The sequence below is a fragment of the Bos mutus genome, chromosome 26 (genome assembly GCF_027580195.1).
Source record: "Bos mutus isolate GX-2022 chromosome 26, NWIPB_WYAK_1.1, whole genome shotgun sequence".
NCBI lineage: Eukaryota > Metazoa > Chordata > Mammalia > Artiodactyla > Bovidae > Bos > Bos mutus.
The window spans coordinates 9,919,025-9,937,535 of NC_091642.1; the positions used below are offsets into that span (position 1 = coordinate 9,919,025).

The following is an 18,511-nucleotide window of genomic DNA, read 5'->3' on the forward strand; positions in this document are numbered from 1 at the left end:
TTGCCCCCTAAAGTCAAAGAGAATTTGTAAAAAACAAAGTCCAAGCTAATTTAATACACTCACTTAATTATTTAAGTAGCAAGTCAATATTCCTCAATTGCTCCATCTTACAAACACAGCCATGATAACAAAGGAAACATTATTTAAATCTGTGGCCAAAAAAGTGAGCCTAGATAAAGAGAGCAAAAGGCTAAATCTGATATGATTTAACAAAGGCGAGAAAAGACCCAACCCTTCCCAGAAAATAAATCATAGCCACACTTATTGCCAAGATCCAAAGAAAAAAATTTATTTACAATAGAGAATTTTATTTGAAACATGCATTTTTCTTTTTTCTTTTTCGTTTTTTTAAAACAAATCAGCAAATGCAGATCAAGTTTACACTCCTTAAGGCAAGAGTCCCTTTGCAAGCTGTACATGATCATATTAAATCCAAAAGCCGCTCACCCTGGAAACTCATGTACAAAGGGCAAGGCCAAGGTCAGCGATTTGTCTTTTATTAGAGAATCAGACAATCTCCCTGATACAGGAACTCTGAGGTCAACTTGCTATGAATTATACTAGGAAAATGCAAACCAATAGCAAGAAATTCTGATAGTCTCCTTAGTACTGCATACAATCAAATCAACTTTATTTAGAAAGGAAATACAGTAGTGCATACGAAAAAGTGAAAACAGAACCTGTCCACATAACCGGAGGGACAGCAGTGTGCCGACGGTCATATTGCACGCAACGGTCAAGTCCAAACATTTGGTTCAGAGTTAGCTTTTCCCCATTTTGGCAATCAGTTCATCACAAATCTTGGTGAGTTCTTCGATCTCTTTATTCTGCAAGTGAAGACAAAAAAAAGAGGTTGCTGAAATCTCCTGGTTGTTGGAAATCAAGCCGATCAGAATGTCACTGGGCTTTTTAATGTTCTCTGGGCTGACTGGTCCCCCTTAGGATATCTAAAGCAGCAAAAGAAATGACCTGGAGCCAAGTAATCTGTACATCCCAGCTCTAGCTGTGTGACCTTGGGCAAGTTACACAACCTCTCTGAGCCTCAAGTTTCCTTATTTCAAAAGTGTGGATGATAACATCTGTCCCTCTCAGAATTAAGTGGGGTAAGAAATGCCAAGCTCCCTGGCACAGTGGCCAGCACAGAGTATGGCTTAACCAGCATTCATTGTCTTCTGCTTATTTGCCTCCAAGGCTCTGGGCACAAAAAGGTGGTCTGCGGTGAGCTCTTTGGTGGCTCTTTTTGAGAAATGCCACCAGAGGGGTTAAGCAATTCTACTTGGATGGGACCCCAAGCATTATTCAGAGGATGCCAAGTGAGGCAGTGCTGTGGATACAGGGCATGTGGAGAGGGGTGAGGGTAGACACAGGACATCTTCAGGGGCTTCTCGGGCCACACCTTGCCCATCCTCTGAAGCCCCATCAAGAGGAGCCAACCACGTATTCATCTCACACCAGAGATCTTCAACAGGCATCCAACAGGGTGGCACCTCCATCCGGACAGTGGTGGCTTTGCTCTCAGATGGACTAAATGCCATGCCTGATGCCCATCTGGCTCAGCAGCCAGTCTTGACGGGTCCTCTTTAACTGGGCGGGACTCTTCTGTATCCCTGGAACATGGTGCAGCCAGCTTTCCCTTGAGGTCCCCGTGGAAGGCAAGTCTTAAGTCACAAGGCTGTGCTCTGAGGCTGCGCTGAGGCCCTTCTCTAGAAAGCTCTGGGCCTCCAGCTGGGAGCCATGTGCCCTGGGTACCCGGGCTGGGCTCCAGGTGCCACTCATCGCTGAGCCGGTGCTCCGGAGGAATCTGGACTCCTTAGCAGAGGAGGTTCAGTCCTGGCTGCAGCTGCAGATTCAGTCCTGCCTCCAGTCCCCACGGGGAGACAGCTCCGCCAGGAATATCACCTCGGCCCACCTCCTGCCTCAAGTCCTGTGCTCTCGGAAGCACTGAAATGCCTCTTGGGGGATGGATTCTGCATGGGATGCAGGATAAGCCACTAATCCTGGAATTCCTGTTATCACCGCTCGGGCTGCTCGCAGTGACGTTTCATCTTACTGGAGCACTTGTAGCACATGCTGGTCACCGTGCAAAGCCAGTGCGGGCCCTGGATCGCACTCCATTCTCATCAGAATCTCTTAACGGAAGCCATTGTTATACCCCTGCTTTTCAGTGAGGAGACTGAGGCTCAGAGAGGTTAAGCGTTTGTGCGTAAGGTCACACAGTCAGACACAGCAAACCTGAAACACGAATTCCAGTCGGCCTTGGTCCCAACAGCTTGGCTATTTCACGTGTTAGGCACAACGCCTATTGACTGATGACGCAGGGGCAAGAGCAGACCCACTAGCTGTGGATTCTTGGAGGTTCTCCAAGCTCTATCCCTGCACTGTCAGCCACCAGTCAGGAACCTGCCCTATCACGGAGCTCAGCTCACCAGGCAGAAGTCCCAGGTCCTTTATCAAGCCCCAGCTGGGCAAAATGCCCAATGCCTTCACCTAAGAGCTGCCTGGGGTGGGGTTGGGGGGAATAATGCTTCTCAATCTCTTGAAAACAGAGACCACCCCCTCCATACCACTTGGAGCCCTTTAAGGAAGAACTCATGTGGTTGACCCACTCCTCCTGAGTTTTAGTTTAAGACAAAATTATGTTTGCGGATACATTTTTTTTTTGTTATCCAAATCAGTGCAAAGCTTACTTGCTTTCTTCCTTGTCTTCTAGTTTGCCAGAAAACCTAACATCCATCACCTTCACTTTGCAACTATAGTCATCTGAACAGGCCATGTGCCTTTAAAGCATCTCTCCTGTCTCTGGTTTTAGATTTATTGTTCTAGCTAATATTATGATGCGATTTAAATACCATCATACCCTGATGGAAACAGGAGGGAACAACTTTACACCTTCAAAATCTTCCGGTTTAGTCCCCTAGCATTACAAACCTAGAAACCACGGTGAAGTGCCGGGCCTGCGAGGGGCAGGATGGACGGCAGGGAGGTGTGGGGACCTGAATCTCCTGAGTTCCGAGCTCTTTCCCCGAGACCGTGTAGGAGATGTGAGAGGTGGTATCCGCCTACTGCAGAGGTTAGTACTACTTGGCCCAGAACCCCTGGGGCCCAGCCAGCCACCCTGGAAGCCAACTGGGTGCTTCAAGAGGAGCAGAAGCCATCTGGGAGACAAACGACTCCTGATGCCACCTGCCTTTAAAGTACCCCCACCAATGCCCATCAAGATCCCAGTGCATGAGAAGCACTGTTACTCCCAGTCACTGGGCTCTCGATGACCATCCTGGGGCTCAGTAAACCAACCAGAATGGGGGGTGCATGTCTGGAAATCCAGGGAGGGAGCCTGACTGGTGCACACTCACTCAGAATCAGCCTCACGGCTCTCCTGGGTGGGAGAGGCTTCTCTGTAGGACACCCAGGGAGTTGGTGTGTAAGGTGATCCAAGCCCTTGACTGGACATCAGGAAATCTGGGTGCAAGCTCAGAATCCTCAGGAGTATCCCCCTCTAATCCACAGGAGTAGGAGGACACCTGGGGGCCTTCTGACCCTGGCACTGCCCATATTCTGCAGGTGTCTCTTCCCAGGGTGTTGCCTGCTGGGCACCATCCTGCTCGCTGGGTGCAGGGGTTAAAGCATGATGCCTGGCACACCGTAGCTGCTGAGCAAACATCTGACAAATGAATGAAAGTTGAGAAGGAACGGAAAATGGCAGTTCCGGGGAAGGCAGAAAGGGAGCCAGTCTCAGGGCCGGTTAACCTGGAGGGAAGGCAAGGCCACACCTGTGAAGCATGAACCTGCCGAGGAATGCCTGACATGTGGCCCAGAGTGAGAAGCCCAGCTCCGTGTGTCTGAGCCTCTGGCCAGCTCCGCCCGTCTGGAGGCAGCAATCTCAGCCTGTTACCTTCTGCTCCAGCGTTCTCTCCAGAGCGTCCACTCGCAGCTGCTCCTTCCGTAGGCTGGCCTGGTAGGCAGCCTGTTCCTGCTGGGCCTTGCCCCGGACTTGGGCAATCTCGGCGTTGGCCCTGTAGGAATGGGTTGGGGATGGGCTTCAGAGATGATCACTCTTCCCTGGAGATGCCTCCCACCCTCTTCCTCCCCAGTCTGGGCACGTGTGCTTGCTCAGTCGCTTTATTCGTGTCCAACTCTGCGACCCCATGGACTGTAGCCCCCCAGGCTCCTCTGTCCATGGGATTCTCTGGGCAAGAATACTATAGTGGGTGGCCATGCCCTCCTCCATGGGATCTTCCCGACCCAGGGATCGAACCTGTGTCTCCTATGTCTCCTGCATTGGTAGGTGGGTTCTTTATCACTAGCGTCACCCGGGAAGCCCTTCAAATCTGGGCAGGGGGAACCAACCATCTGGCTCCAGCTCCCTCCAACGGGGCCCTGAGCACAGGAGCCCATAAGAACCCCCATCCCTGTAATGCCGAGGTGCTTCCAGTGGGTACCCTGGAAATTACAACACGCATCCCTCACTTATCAAGATAGATACTGGTGGAGAGTGTGTTATCTTAAACTGTACTGAAAAATGCAGCTGGATGATCCACTTAGCTGTGGGATTGGGATTGGGAATTATCCATTATCCCAAGGCGATGGCAGGGGTGCCAGGGAGCTCCCAGCCAGCCTTGGCTGGGGCTGGCTACTGAGGGGCCCTTGGGAGCAGACTCCGGGTGGCCTTACCTGTCAAGCTTCTCCTCCGCGTGGACCTTCAGCGCCTGGTACCTCTGTTCCTCCTTCTTTACTCGAGACAGGTACTCTTGTGCACACTTCTTCAGCACCTCTTCATTCTGACAATGATAGAGGATGGGGGTAAAGCCCACAGAAGAAAATTCAAGGAGGGCTGGGGACGCCGAGGGATACGGATGTGGGTGTAACCCCTGACCACCGCGTCCTACCCACCCGTCTGGCGAGGACGGCCCTCCAAAGTGCCCCCACAATCCTCCCAGCCCACGCCTCCTCCCCTACCACGTAGGTCTCGCCCCCCCTCCCCACAAACGCCACACACCTTGCGGAAGCCCTCCAGGACCTCCTTCATCTTCTCGTATCTCCTGAAGAGGTCGGCCAGGGATTTCTCCACGGAGTTCAGGTCGGCCAGCGCTTGCTCCTTCTCCAGGACCAGCTGCTGGACAGTCTGGTGGGAGACCGACTTCTCCCTCTGTTCATCCTCTGGTGGGAGACACAGGAACACAATGATGGAGCCCACAGCTTCTGGACCTGGTCTCGGGGGCCAGCAGAGGCCTTGGGTACAGCTCAAGTCTGACCTGTGGGCCATCTAGGACCTCGGCTTTCATTTGACACAGACCCGCTCCCTCGAGCCCACCCAGACTCCTCCTCTAAAGGAACAAAATCCACAGCTCCAGCGTCCCAGACCTGGGCCTGTGCCACATTACATGGGATGGAAATGAACCAGTATCCTTTAACCTGAACACTGCAGCCCCTTAAACTACCTTGGAGACCCTGCTGATTCTATTTGGTTGTTGATAGCATAAGGACCAATCCATAAGGTAAAAAAGAAAACATCACTCCTGAATTTGGTGTTGAGCCAGAATAAAATGTGCTGTAGATTGAGCTGTGAGGGAAGGAATACCCCTTCTTAAACGTGATGAAGCTAAAGAGATGGGCATTGGAAAAGAAAAAGGCTTCTTCATCCTTAAAACATCCCATGAACTCCAAGCCCACATAACCGTGGCCCTGAAATCCTGCTCCACAAAAATGGCCATTTCTTTTGATACGGCGAGTGTCTTCTTTAATTCCCAGGAAAATGGAGCTATTTCTGTTGGAGTGACTTTCTCAGTGTTGCACAAAACAATTAAATTCTGGCCCAGTCTGGAGTGGCTGATCCTGGTGGCATGCTCTGCATACCAGTCTGTCATTGGTCTGCGTGGGCAAGGAGCCGCTTGCTCTGATCGCTCTGGAACTTTGCTGGCAGCAGAGAGTCAGTGGAGGGGAGCACCCCTGCTTGGAGCTCCTGTCCGTCCCCAGGTCACCTGGGGGGGCACCTGGGCCAGAGGATGGACAGCAGCTGTCAACGACGATAGCACCACGGCAGAGCAGCGGCCCATGTGTACTCCTGCACGTGTCAGGCGCTGGGCTGACCCTCCTTTTGACTCCGTGCTCCTCAGCCAGCACCCGGCAGTTGGTCTGGGCTTTAAGAAGTCCAAACCGGGTCACCCCTCCTCCCAGGGGCTCCCCTTTGCACTGGAATAAACCCCCACCCAACATGCTCTCGGCTCTCAGCACTGCTACGACTCTGCTGGGAAAGCCGACCTGGAGCCCCCCGTGGCCCCACCTTGCTCAGAGACACCTTTCCTGAACCCACGAGGGAAACGCCTCATCTCCATGCCCAGCATGGGCTTCCCTGGTGGCTCTGTGATAAAAAGAATCTGCCTGCCAATGCAGGAGCCGCAGGTTCGATCCCTGAGTCAGGAAGATCCCCTGGAGTAGGAAATGGCAACCCACACCAGTATTCTTTAATGCTAAATCCCATGGACAGAGGAGCCTGGCGGATTATATACGGTCCATAGAGTCGCAAAAGAGTGGTGCACGACCGAGTGATGGAGTGACTGAGCACCCAGCACCACGTCCAGCAGTGACCACTCCTTATCGTTATATCAGACGTGTGGGTGTGCATGTTTGTATAAAGAACGCACACTCCACGAGGGCAGGGTCCTGTGAGTCTGTTCTGTCCTCGGCTCTGTCGCAGGCCCAGATCCTGACTCAGGACACAGCAACACATGCCTGTTGTCGTGCAGTGAATGAACGAGCAGGGCGGCCCTAAGGCTGAACTCCAATCTCCCGCACAGGAGAAGCTGAGTCCCTCGTTCACCGAGGATGCAACAGAGCCAGAACCAGACCCAAGGCTGTGCTCGCAATTGCGTCTCTACGTGGGCCTCTTACTAACGCAACTGGAAGGATCAGTTCAGTTCAGTTCCGTCTCTCAGTTGTGTCCGAATCTTCGAGACCCCATGGACCACAGGATGCCAGGCCTCCCTGTCCATCAGCAACTCCCGGAGTCTACTCAAACTCATCTCTGTTGAGTCGGTGATGCCATCCAACCATCTCATCCTCTGTCGTCCCCTTCTCCTGCCCTCAATCTTTCCCAGCATCAGGGTCTTTTTTCAAACGAGTCAGCTCTTTGCATTAGCTGGCCAAAGTATTGGAGTTTCAGCTTCAACATCAGTCCTTCCAATGGAAGGAAGAAGTTCCCTTAAAAGTGGGGAGATGTCGCTTTGGGTTCTCTCCCCTTAGATTCTTGACAGAGGGGCACCTTTCTGTATCCCAACGTCGGGCGTTTTCCTGTCTGTGTGTGGACAGGAGTGAAGAGCACAGAACAGGGACCGCATTGGGGTTTTGGCTCCAGTCCTGACTGTAAACTTGCTCAAAGTCCTCACTTGAGGTCCCAGGGACTCAGCTCCAAAATGAGGGGCTTCGCACATGTGAGCATGCACCCTGATCGGCTGGGAGCTTGTTGAAATGCAGGAGACTGAGCCCACCCAGCGGGGTTTGATTCAGTCATTCTGCGGTGAGATCTTTGCGTGTGACAAGGTCCCCAGCGATGCTGAGACAGCCGGTCTAGGGACCACATCTGGAGAACCGCAGGCCAGGAAGACACCTGACATCCTGCCTCTCAGTTTCTCCTCCCAGGACAGAGGTAAAGAACCAGGAGCCAGAGTCTGACAGCCCACGTCCCAGTCTTAGCTCTGATAATTCCTGGCAGTGTGACCTTGGGCAGAGTTTTTCAGCTCTGTCCTCCACATCTGAAACACGGGATGAGAGGATATATCTATGGCATTTGGGGAAGATTAAATATAAAGCCCTCTACATATAGTAAGAACTTAGTATCAGTGATCCGTTATCAACAACATCACGATCTCCCTGAACTGCAGGGACCCACGAAGAGGGAGCTTTTGAACATATAGTGAGACCAGAACCACCAACAATCTGCTTGCTACATCTAGACTCCTAAAAGAAAGGGCACTTCAAAGTCCCACCAGTAACCAAGAGCTTGTTTTTGTTCTTTGAATTTTAACTGCTTCCTTAGTTCTCAGCAAGCTGTATAATACACATTCTGGGCTGGTTTCAGGCCATGTATACATTTCACTTGGCTTGGTAAAGGAGTCATTTATTAAACGGAATCCATCTGATTTCCTGGATCTGAGATTAGACTGCCTCAGGCTTCCTTTCCTCCTCCCCACAACCATAACCCTTGTAAAAATAGAATTTCCCTGTTCCCAGGAGACCGAAAAGGAGAGAATGCTTCACACATCTTTTTTTTGTAAATGACAAATGCTGCTAGGTTCTTCAAATCAGGAAATCAGCTCAAAACCCAAGATGTTCTAGACAACACAGTAAAACAATGGCCCTGGAGATTTTTTTGGCTTTTTCAGGCAAAACACTATAAAACCATGTGGGGAATGTAGCCAAAACACAAAAGCAAAAATAATAAAAATAGAAAAACAAACAAATAAGGGTTGCAATGGGTGGGTATCAAATTAGGTGAAAAAGCATTTACTTACCAGGCTTGCCTGTTTGTTTTGCAAGCAAAGGGCAAGAAGCAACAGAAAATGGAAGCAAAACAGATAATCAGGGCAGTTGTTAGGAAAGCAGGGGGAAAAAAAAAAAATCAACTGCAACAACCCGGAATGCAGAAAGCACAGAAATCCCTTTTCGTTCTGAATTCTGAACAGTCGATATTTGAACTTAATGAAATATAGTCTCTTTAGTATCATATGACGAGAATGAACAGTGATGGCAGGACAGATGTTACACTGACACACAGCATTTGTAGAGGTTAAATGGAAGCCAGGGAGCCAGGCGGGAACCAGGAGAGGCTAGTGGAGGTGGAGTGGAAGCTGGTTTTAACCTCAGAATGCTGTTACATTTATTCTGGGCCCTGAACTGCCCAGCTGTCTGAGTTAGCCCTGTGTGGGGCAGGGAAGGCTGCATGGGTGAGTGGGAACGAGAAGAAAGAGACAGGATCCAGATGAGAAACATGGGTGTTTCCTGCTCAGAAAGAAGGCAGGTCCCGCCCACAGCTACAGTGAGTCCCAGCCGTGCTGCAGCCCCACACTGTCCTCAGCAAGGACGAGGGCCCTGAAATCGACAGGGGCCCCAGTCGACGACCTGCAGTGATGACCAGGGACGACACGCACAGACGCGCCACCGTGCGCCGAGACACCCGCTCTGGGAACGTGGATGACAAAGAGGACGGTCAGTGGCAATGGGGACTCACAAAGGGGTGCCACCAGAGTGGCTTCCAGCCGGGGATGTTGGGGGCTGGCAGAGCCACCAGGAGGGTGCTCAAGCACCCCCAAACAGGAAATCGCTCAAAGCGGGTGACCTTAGAGCTCTGGAAGAGATGGACCCTCAGGTCAAACACACCAGGTCTCTTGGGAGGGGAGAGGGTTGGGTGTGCGTGGCCTTAATCCCTGGAGTCAGGGTTCCACACGCTCCTCAGATGGTCTAGAAGTGAAAACACTGTTCTAACGACTGTCGCCTGCAGATACACAGCAAGGAAAGCATCATAGGGGAATACGCTTTCTGTCCCCACTTATGGCGACCACGTAAGGACAGGCCACTTACGTCAACTAGAGATTCTGACTCTCGTCAGTTTTCAAGAGGGAAGTGTCGGCTTCTATCAAACTGCCAGTCGAGCAAGTAAGTTAGGCTGCTGTGGGCAGCCTGCTGTCAGGGCAAAGGCTCACATTCTCTTCAACACTGGCCTAACCATCATCGTCAAGAATAAAAATTAAAATGTACGACTCCAAGGTGTGGAAGGATGTTTCTAGATGAGCCAGGTAGGTGTGAGTGATGCTTTTGTGTCCTGACTCCAGGAGGTGGAAACGTCTCATTCAGCTCACTAAACAGTGTATACTGGAAGATATAAATGCTTCCTTCTGAACACTTTCAGCAGCAGTTTCAGTTCCAAGAGTTTTTTTTTTAATCTCATCCATATGTATCCATAAATTTTTATTCCCATTTAACAAAGAAGTTTCATTTAATAGAAAGCATACACCATGAGGCTGATCCTTAAAAAAGATCCCAATGGGCTTTCCCCTGAGCTCTAGGAGAAATGGCCTTTATTAAAATAAACCAAAATGAAAGCTTTTTTGAAAGGAAAGCACTCAATAGGCAGCTTCTTCAGTGTTCCCAAGGCTCCTGTCATGCTTATCTTGGGACAAAAGCTAGAGGAATGGTGTGACTCATATGATGAGAAGTCATCAGCTGAAACAAGCATCAAGTTGGGACACAGAAACTGTGGTCTGCAGTGAGCACATGTCCTTAGGAGTAAAAAAAAAAATTTAAATCCAGTATCATGGACCTAAGCAAATGAATAAATAAGCAAAAATTCCACACCTGACCCCCAGAGTCTTAACAGCATTTCTGAATAGTGATCATCAGTGAAAAATCTTGGGCTTGGCACTTCTGCAAGGTCTTTTCTCGATTTTTCTTTAAAAGCAGAAGAGCCAGTTACTTGAGGTCTGGTTACTTGAGGCCTTCTTTCATTGCAGGCCAAAGTAATCCGTCACTACTGGCTGCCAGGGATGCTGTGTTAAGACAGTTTCTGAGGTAGTATCCAACCTCAGGAAGGAAGAGCAGTGATCAGTTAATAGGGCAGGCAGCTGGGCTGTCACATGTTCTAATATTCCTTGTCCTGGACCCTGTGTAAAGGCCAGTGGGATTTTTTTTTTTTTTTACTTGCATCTAATCTATATTAGGGTTTAGCGATTTGATGTTAGAGATCTAATTCTCTCTCATGAGCAAAAAAGCCTCCAAACATCCTAGGAACCAACCCCAATTTTTGGCTGGGGTTGGGCCCCATGAGGTGGACTATCCTGGCTGGGTCAAATGGTGACCATGAAGGTGATGGCCATGGCTCCCCACTGCATACTAAGGGATGTGCGGGCGGGTGTTTCCAGGAGGTCCCCAGACTCACCGCCTGCAGCAGAGCCTCGTTCTGGGAGGCTCTGGTCCCTCCCTAAAGGGCTTCATGCTCTAAAAGGAGTCTGAGAGGAACACACTCTGGGTCTCTGCCTTCAAAGCCCTCCCCACAGTTCAGAAACCTCAGGGCGGGCCTGAGCCCCTGCCAGTGAAGACACTCACCTATCATCTGGGCAATGGTCTTCTCATACTCAGCCACGATTTTCCTGTAAAAGAAGTGGAAACAGGTTGGTACTAAGACCACACAATGGTTTTTACTTTCACGCGGGTGCCCATGCGCTGGACATCAACAGCCTGAGCACCGTCCAAGAGGACAAGTCCTTTGGGTCCCAGGTGGCTCAGAGGCCGTGGGGCCCCTCCAACCTCAGCCCTCTCCTTGCACACCCAGGTAGGTTCATGCTCCTAGTGCACGACTCTGAACACATCACTCTCTTGTATAATACAAAACACTCCGTGTCTCTCCACTGCTCACTGAGAAAAAAATAAGGCTAAAACTTCAGCCTGATAGTCAAAGCCCTCTGTAACCTAGGCCTGACCTTCATCAATTGTACCTCCTTCCATGCCATCCTGTAGACACGGTGATTCAGTGATAGCAAATTATTTCCTATCTGCTCTGAGCTTTCTTGCCTCTGTGGCCTTGAACATGGTTGTTCACTTCCCCTCTATCTCCAGCTGTCAGAATCTGTTTCTCAAGTTCCAATTCAAATGCTCTCTCCTCCAAGAAGTCTTCCCTGATTTCTCTTTAGAACCCAAGAACATTTTCTTTTCTTTTTTTTTTTAATTTGGCTTTGGTCAAGTCACTTAACCTCTCTGAGGCTTCAAACAGGGCTGACCATCCCCTTAAGGGCTGTGGGGAGAAACAGATCATGTGTCTCTAGACAAAAGCACAGTGCTTGGCACACAGCAGGTGCTCCCCGTGTGGCACACGTCATACCTCTGTGAGTATATGCAGAAAATGAAAATAAATCACTCAAGTGAAATTTGGAAGACACCCTAAATGCTTATCCATTGAGACTGGTGAAATTAATTGTATTAGACCCTCATAAGGACTGTCAAACAATTGAACAATAAGATTGAGATGTATAAAAATCTAAGTTATCTTAAGTTAAAAAAGAATGTAGGGTCATGTATACTTCTATACTACACTAAAGAAAAAAGGAGGCTATACTGATACCTTAACACATTTGGGATCAGAAATGCAAAAGTCTAGGAAGGATACCCCTGAAATTGTACATAGCGGTTACCTGGCTGTGGAACCAGAGGCTGAGTGGGAAGGAGATTTGTTTTTCATTGTAGGTATATTTTGTTGTTGTTCAGTCATCAAGTTGTGCCCGACTCCCTGCGACCCTACAGGCTGCAACGCGCCAGGCTTCTTCAATCATGTCAACTGAGTCGGTGACGCCATGCAGCCACCTCATCCTCTGCTGCCCCTTCGCCTCCGGCCCATAATCTTTCCCAGCACCAGGGTCTTTCCCAATGAGTGCATTATTTAACTCATGCTCATGGTATTTTAATAATCGTAATATACTAAGAATCCTCGTGGAAGAGTAACTTCTATAGAGGACACTGTTCATGGGCCACACCAGTTCTAGCTGTTATCAAACCACAGGTAAGCATTCCCCAGGTAACCAGGAAGCCCGAGCATCACAACTGACCTCATTTCCATCACTTCCCGCCTGCTTTCTTCATATTTATCTTTCCACTCTGAGACCTCTCTCTCCTTGGTTATGATCTAGTATCAGGGTAAAGAAGAGGAAAGGTTAGTCCCAGATGTGTCCATTCTGATGTGAGCAATCCACAGACCGAGACAAGGAGACATGAACAAACATGGGATTAAAACCTGCTGCACCAAACAATTATTGTACTGAGAGAATTTCCCCAAGCGTGACAGAAATAAGCCATACACCAGACTTTCACAGTGCCCTTGGAAAGCAACAAAACATGTGTGCTTTTTTTTTGTTATAAATCAAATGAGGCCCACAAAGGCTTATTAAACAATAGTGTCCAAGATCAAAACCCATGGTTTGCTACCTATCTCTGCCGGCAGTGGTCAGAGGAGAAGGTCTGTGTCCAGAGATGCTGGCTTTGTGGGCCATGGGGATGTACGTTTATTTACAAGTGGCAGAATGGGAGCTGTTCGCAGGCACCCAGAGCTGGCCCTGCCTTCTCGGGGGCACCCGCACACCACAGTACCTCTGCCCTGGCGATCTGGAGCGCGGAGTCCAGGTCGGGCTGCTGGAACAGAAGGCCTGCGGGTTTCTCCACCTCGGCCGTCCCGATGCGGGAATACAAGGCTGTTTTGGAGATGGAGACATCCGGTGGGTGAGCAGCTTCTCTCTGTGGAACGGTTTTTAATTTTAAAAAGTGACCATCACGCTTCTGACAAAGAGAACTGCATTCATCCTCTCACGAATGGGTCGGTTGTATGGTTTTGAAACAAAGAACATCGAAAGCATGAGAAAATGCTAAGACTGATGAACGGGGGAATGCCGGATACAATGTATGGCAGTCTTATCATTTTGCACCTGCGCAGGCTGACGAAGAGGCTGGTGGGGAGGCGCCCCCAGCTCCCGGCCCTGGAGTCAGGCATGTCTACTGCCTGTTTATCACTGCTGTTTATCAGACTCAGGCACTTAGCCACAGCGAGTGTTTACCGAGGCCACCTTCCAGCAGGCACCACTTCCCAAATAAAAGCCTGACGGTGAACAACGCTGAATTCTACTCTACGTTTGCCTCGTTTTGAATAACCACAGATCTGATGGTTTGGTGAGACTGTCCACATTTTAATTTAGGGGGCATCAGTTAGCTCTCTTTGAAAGTATATAAGTCATACAAAGTTTTAAGATCTACTGTAGACGTCAAGCAATGTCACCTTCAGTGAATGAGTTTCTGGATGCCGAAAGGTAAGTGTTACACTGGAGTTCAACGGTGTCAATGGGAAAATAGAAAATTAGATTACTGACAATATCCATGTGCGCGAATGTGTGCAAATAAGACCCTCGACAAGCACTGTGATTCCGCACCACCCACAACTGACACTGGACAGTCCCCAGGGAGGGCTACACTGACTATTCTTCCTTCTGCACAAATGCTCAGCCGTTTCCAACACACTTGAAATGCAATGTTAGGAACATCACCAAGCAGCGCAGCAGGGTTGTCAATCTAGCTCTACTGCAAAGAAACGCCAAACCAATCACACTCTCAGTCCCATTCATTAACCTCCTGGCCCGTCATGGTGGCCAAGGCAAACCTCCACCCTGGTTACTAGAGTCTGATTCGATGCAAAGCAATGGTGGTCCAATGCAAGGAGGGCAACTGCTTCTTCCTTGGGAAACGTGTAGAAGAAACGGAGTCGTGAACAGAACAGTGATGTAGAAGAAAGAAATGTGGGGATGGAACAGTGAGGACTTATCATGTAGGTGGAAGCAGAGATTAAAGAACCAATAGTAAGTGGGAAAGGAGTGACCTGAAGGTGCTTGAGCACAACTTCTCTCTTCAATCATGGGAACAGGTACGCCTACCCTACTGTGGCCTCAGAGACAAGGAACCTGAGACAGCTCGGAAAATGCAGGTAGAAGCTTAATGGATAGGACTGGAGGTCACAGGGTTAGGACTAGTTAGTCGTACACATGCACGATGAGCTCAGTGGTTTATGTTCTCCTGGAAGCAAGCGTCTGGGGTGTGGCTGCCACACCCCAGCCTGATCTTGGGTATCTAACCCTCACGTGCAGCCGGAACAACTGCTCTCAGAGTGGGGAACACAGTTTTGTTCAACCAGACATCAGGGATACCCACCGTCCAATGGAATGCCAGGGTCCCTCAGCCTCGGGTCCTAAAGGTATTCTGCGGCCGGACATTTGAGCAGAACAGCTAACAGCCAGAGCTAACAGCTGTCGGGAGCAGGCAGACTGACCTCTTAGAAGAAAGAGGGCCACCAGATCGGAGGGCAGAACCTCTCCTGTCTAGGGGTTAATCTGTGATGTCTGCAATGCTTTCAACATTCTGCTTGTCAAAAGGGAAACTTCTCAGGAAGTAAATGGAAAATTATAATGGCATCAAAACTCAGTACTTAAATTTATCATCAAAGTTCAAAAACATAAAATTCTGAAGAGGATTTAAAAAAAATTGTTCCTATCAGTTAAATAAAATAATGTGTTCTTTGAAAAAAAAAATCAGAATAAAATTTCAAAATGGAAAGAACATCCCGGTCCCTCTGATGATGAAAAAAATGAGAATCTAAATAAGATTTGGCCAAATCATTTCCCAGAATGAGATTCAATTCTGACTCCAAATAAACCAGCTCTCTGAAGTGGAAGAGAAAAATGAATGAAAACTAATTTTACTGTACTGGGCAGAAATGAAATAAGATCAATGCAGGAATTAATGACTTTTAAGCTGCCTCATGTCCTTTGTAAAAACAAGGACGAGGATGAAAAACAAGAGGATGAGCTTTCTGAGTAAATGCAAATGGTTACTAGCGAAACAGTGATTCACCATTGCCAGTCAGGCCACCTGTGTTTTCAATAAAGAAACAATGACTTTCAGAGTCCATCTGAATTATCACCCAAGTAGCTGCATGTCAATGAAATTCAAGATACACACCCTGGTTTTTTCTTACAACCAAGGATTGTTTTAAACTGAAATTAATAGCTCTGTCTCTTCCTGGTATTTTAAGATCAGACTTAGATTAAGCTGTATTTCTCTCACATAATCTCCCACTTGCTACTTAAGAGGAGCCAGGAAGCCCCTAAAATAGCAATTTAAAATGTGAAATGGCCATGACTCAGACCACATGGGACTGACTATAGAACTGATGTCCATGCCTTCAATCCTCTCCCTCGAACCCTGATCCCTAGGGGGACCCCTGGGGCACAGTCACCCCAGTGAGACCTACAGACATGCCTGGTCCTTCTGGCCTTGCAGCCAGGGGCTGCAGACCCTGCCCCTCACCCGGGCTCACAGTCCCACTCGTGGCCAATTAATCCCGTTGCCAGGTTTATGGGAAGGTGCCATGTCCGGGACCAAGGCAGGATTGCTGTCCCGCGGAACCGGGTGGCACAGCAGTGAGAGAGCATGGGAGTGGGGCCCAGGAGACGAGACCGGGCCATGGGCCAAGGTCATGGAGCATGGACACAGGCTGGACACTTGGGGGTGTCTGGGCCACACGGTGCCAGGTCAGGCAGAGAGCAGCCTCACCCTGCTGCTGTGCTACCCAAGTCTGACAACGGGCGGTCTTGAGCTCAGGATGACAAACAAGAGGAAGGCAGTTGATACGTGCCCTTAATCCACTCTCACAGGAGGCACCACCAGCGCCAACTGGCCACTCCATCCCAGTGGGTCAAGACACGGCCTCAGAAAAGAGGGTGGAACAAATTGAGAGAGTAGCTGACATATATTCACTACCATGTACAAACCAGATAGCGAGTGGGAAGCTGTAGAGCACGGCCTAGTGCTCTGACCTAGACGGGTAGGATGGGGGGCAACGGGAAGGGAGGCTCAAGAGGGAGGGAATATACGTATACTTATAGCTGATTCACGGTGTCGTAGAGCAGACAGCAACACAACACTGTAAAGCAATCATCCTCCAATTAAAACATATATTAAAAAAGCATGCATTAAAAAATAAATTTAAAAATAAAAAAATATAACGTATTCTCCCTTTAAAAAAAATAATAAAATTTCTGGAGAAAAAAAAAAAAGGCATGGCCTGATCCCTTAACATTAGGCTGCAGGCGATGACCACAAATTCTTACAACTGGGCAGTAAGCTGAAACCCACGTGCAAGTCCTCTGTCACTGCTCTTCAGATGGTCACTGTGGGTTTGAGGCATCATGTGCGGGGCCCTGGACACAGCAGGAGAAAGGGACCCTAGGATATCAGGCTGCTCAGCAACCACACAACTGCCCCAGACCTGACTCCTCCTTTTCCTGCTGCAACAAGCCAGGTCTCTGCCTTCATCGGCTAGGACTCCTGCAGGAACCATATACTAGGAGTAATGCCCTTTCCTGCCCAGAGGAGCCTCCTTCTAGGACTTCTTCCGGCCCCAAAGCTTGCCATTTGTATGATCCCTGTTCCTAAGTTACCCAGATACAGCCTTCATTCTTTATATAGGGTCACCCTCTTGCCAAAAGGCCAACAACTTTCGGGGCCACAAGCAGCGTCTGTTACACATACAAATGCAATCCGTCCTTGAGTCCTGCAGCCCTTGGACAGCCATGCGGATGAGACTCCGAGGATCTGCCCATCCTGGTTCTTGGTGAATTCAGGGTCACGGCACCGCAGAGCCAGGGACTGCTCAGACCTACCCCCAGGAGGACACCACACTGCCAGAAGCGTGTGGAAGGAAAACAAGTTGGAGTCTGACACCCCAGCCCCTGGAGTTTCCCTCATTTCTAACTTTTTCTGACTAATGAGGAGAAGGAAACCCCACTGCAATCCCTGGGAGCCTGGCTTTGCTGACCCTCAGTCTAAAGGGAAACACGAGCGAAGCTGCTCCAAGGAGAGACCGGAAATCACCCCCGTCATATTTCACAATGCTTTTCATCCCCTCGGTGTGAGTTTGTTTTTTTTTTTTCATTCTGAGAGATTTCATTTTGTGTGAGCCACAGTTTAAGACCACGCTGCCAAAAAGACGGGGGCTGTGTCACTTGCAGCTGAAATATATGGGCAGCAAAAAGAGCCAATTGGATATACAGCTGCTGTTTTCTCTTCCTATATATCAACAGTTTCCAATGCACTAAGGGATTATCAAGCATCTCACGAACAAGAAACCCAGAGGGACCTAATTGGGTTCAGGCAAATGGATCACCCTAGGCTAATCAACTATAGGAAAGAGCATCTATTTTCCATGGGCCAAGGTCCCTAGATAATAGACTTCTCACAAAAGTGGAACAAGTTCCTACAGTGGAGGAAAATACTCCTCATACTCCAAGACCCTATGGAATCTTTTAACACGCCCTTCTGGAATATGGAAGGAGGGAGCGGGTGCTGTCTCTCCAAACTACACTCAGGAGATTCACGTGACAGTATTTTCTAAATCAGAACCAGGACACATGGTCTGAGAACAGGCTGTAACTGCCTGGGAGTCAACTGCTAGCCATCTCTGAGAAAGCAGGCAAGGGTACCACGCAGTTCCAAACACTTCATACTCAGTAAGAACTACTTAAAACATGATTCTGCCACAAACTTCTGGACAAGAATAACCTGTATTCATAGTGACCAAACTTTAAGCAATTCATTCTGTGTTTAAGCCACTAACCAAGAATATCAATAAATAAACCTAAGAGGGAAAAATTCCTAACTACATAATGTATTCTAAAAATCTCATTTCACAGAAATTTAACACAGGTTTATGAGTTGGCCAGAAGAACAAGGACATCAACAATTAGACTTTACATTCTTGTCTCGACTCTGGGTCCAAGTGTTCCTGGTATGGACATCCATGGGGAGACATCTCAAGAGATGTATCTGAAAGAGGGGGGTCCCTGTTTGGCTCCAGGGGGACCACATGCAGGGGGCCCTCAAGGCAGGAGCAGCGTGAATTCCTGATCCTGTATCCAGGATGAGAGATGGTCCTGCT

The 18,511-nt window shown here is 49.0% G+C and overlaps 1 protein-coding gene across 13 annotated transcripts in view; it reads right to left on the minus strand.

Annotated features, from left to right (window-relative positions):
* Positions 1 to 273: 273 nt before the first annotated feature.
* Positions 274 to 18,511, minus strand: part of TACC2 (transforming acidic coiled-coil containing protein 2) — a 234,542-nt gene continuing 216,304 nt past the window's right edge. For all 13 annotated transcript variants that reach the window (XM_070364027.1, XM_070364024.1, XM_070364033.1 and 10 more), the window contains 7 exons: positions 13,126 to 13,269; positions 12,588 to 12,664; positions 11,095 to 11,138; positions 4,997 to 5,157; positions 4,672 to 4,778; positions 3,893 to 4,013; positions 274 to 827 (listed from right to left, as the gene is read on the minus strand). In XM_070364027.1, the coding sequence (XP_070220128.1) occupies positions 762 to 827; positions 3,893 to 4,013; positions 4,672 to 4,778; positions 4,997 to 5,157; positions 11,095 to 11,138; positions 12,588 to 12,664; positions 13,126 to 13,269 (720 nt within the window). In that variant the 3' untranslated portion in view covers positions 274 to 761. The remainder of the gene's footprint in view (positions 828 to 3,892; positions 4,014 to 4,671; positions 4,779 to 4,996; positions 5,158 to 11,094; positions 11,139 to 12,587; positions 12,665 to 13,125; positions 13,270 to 18,511) is intronic.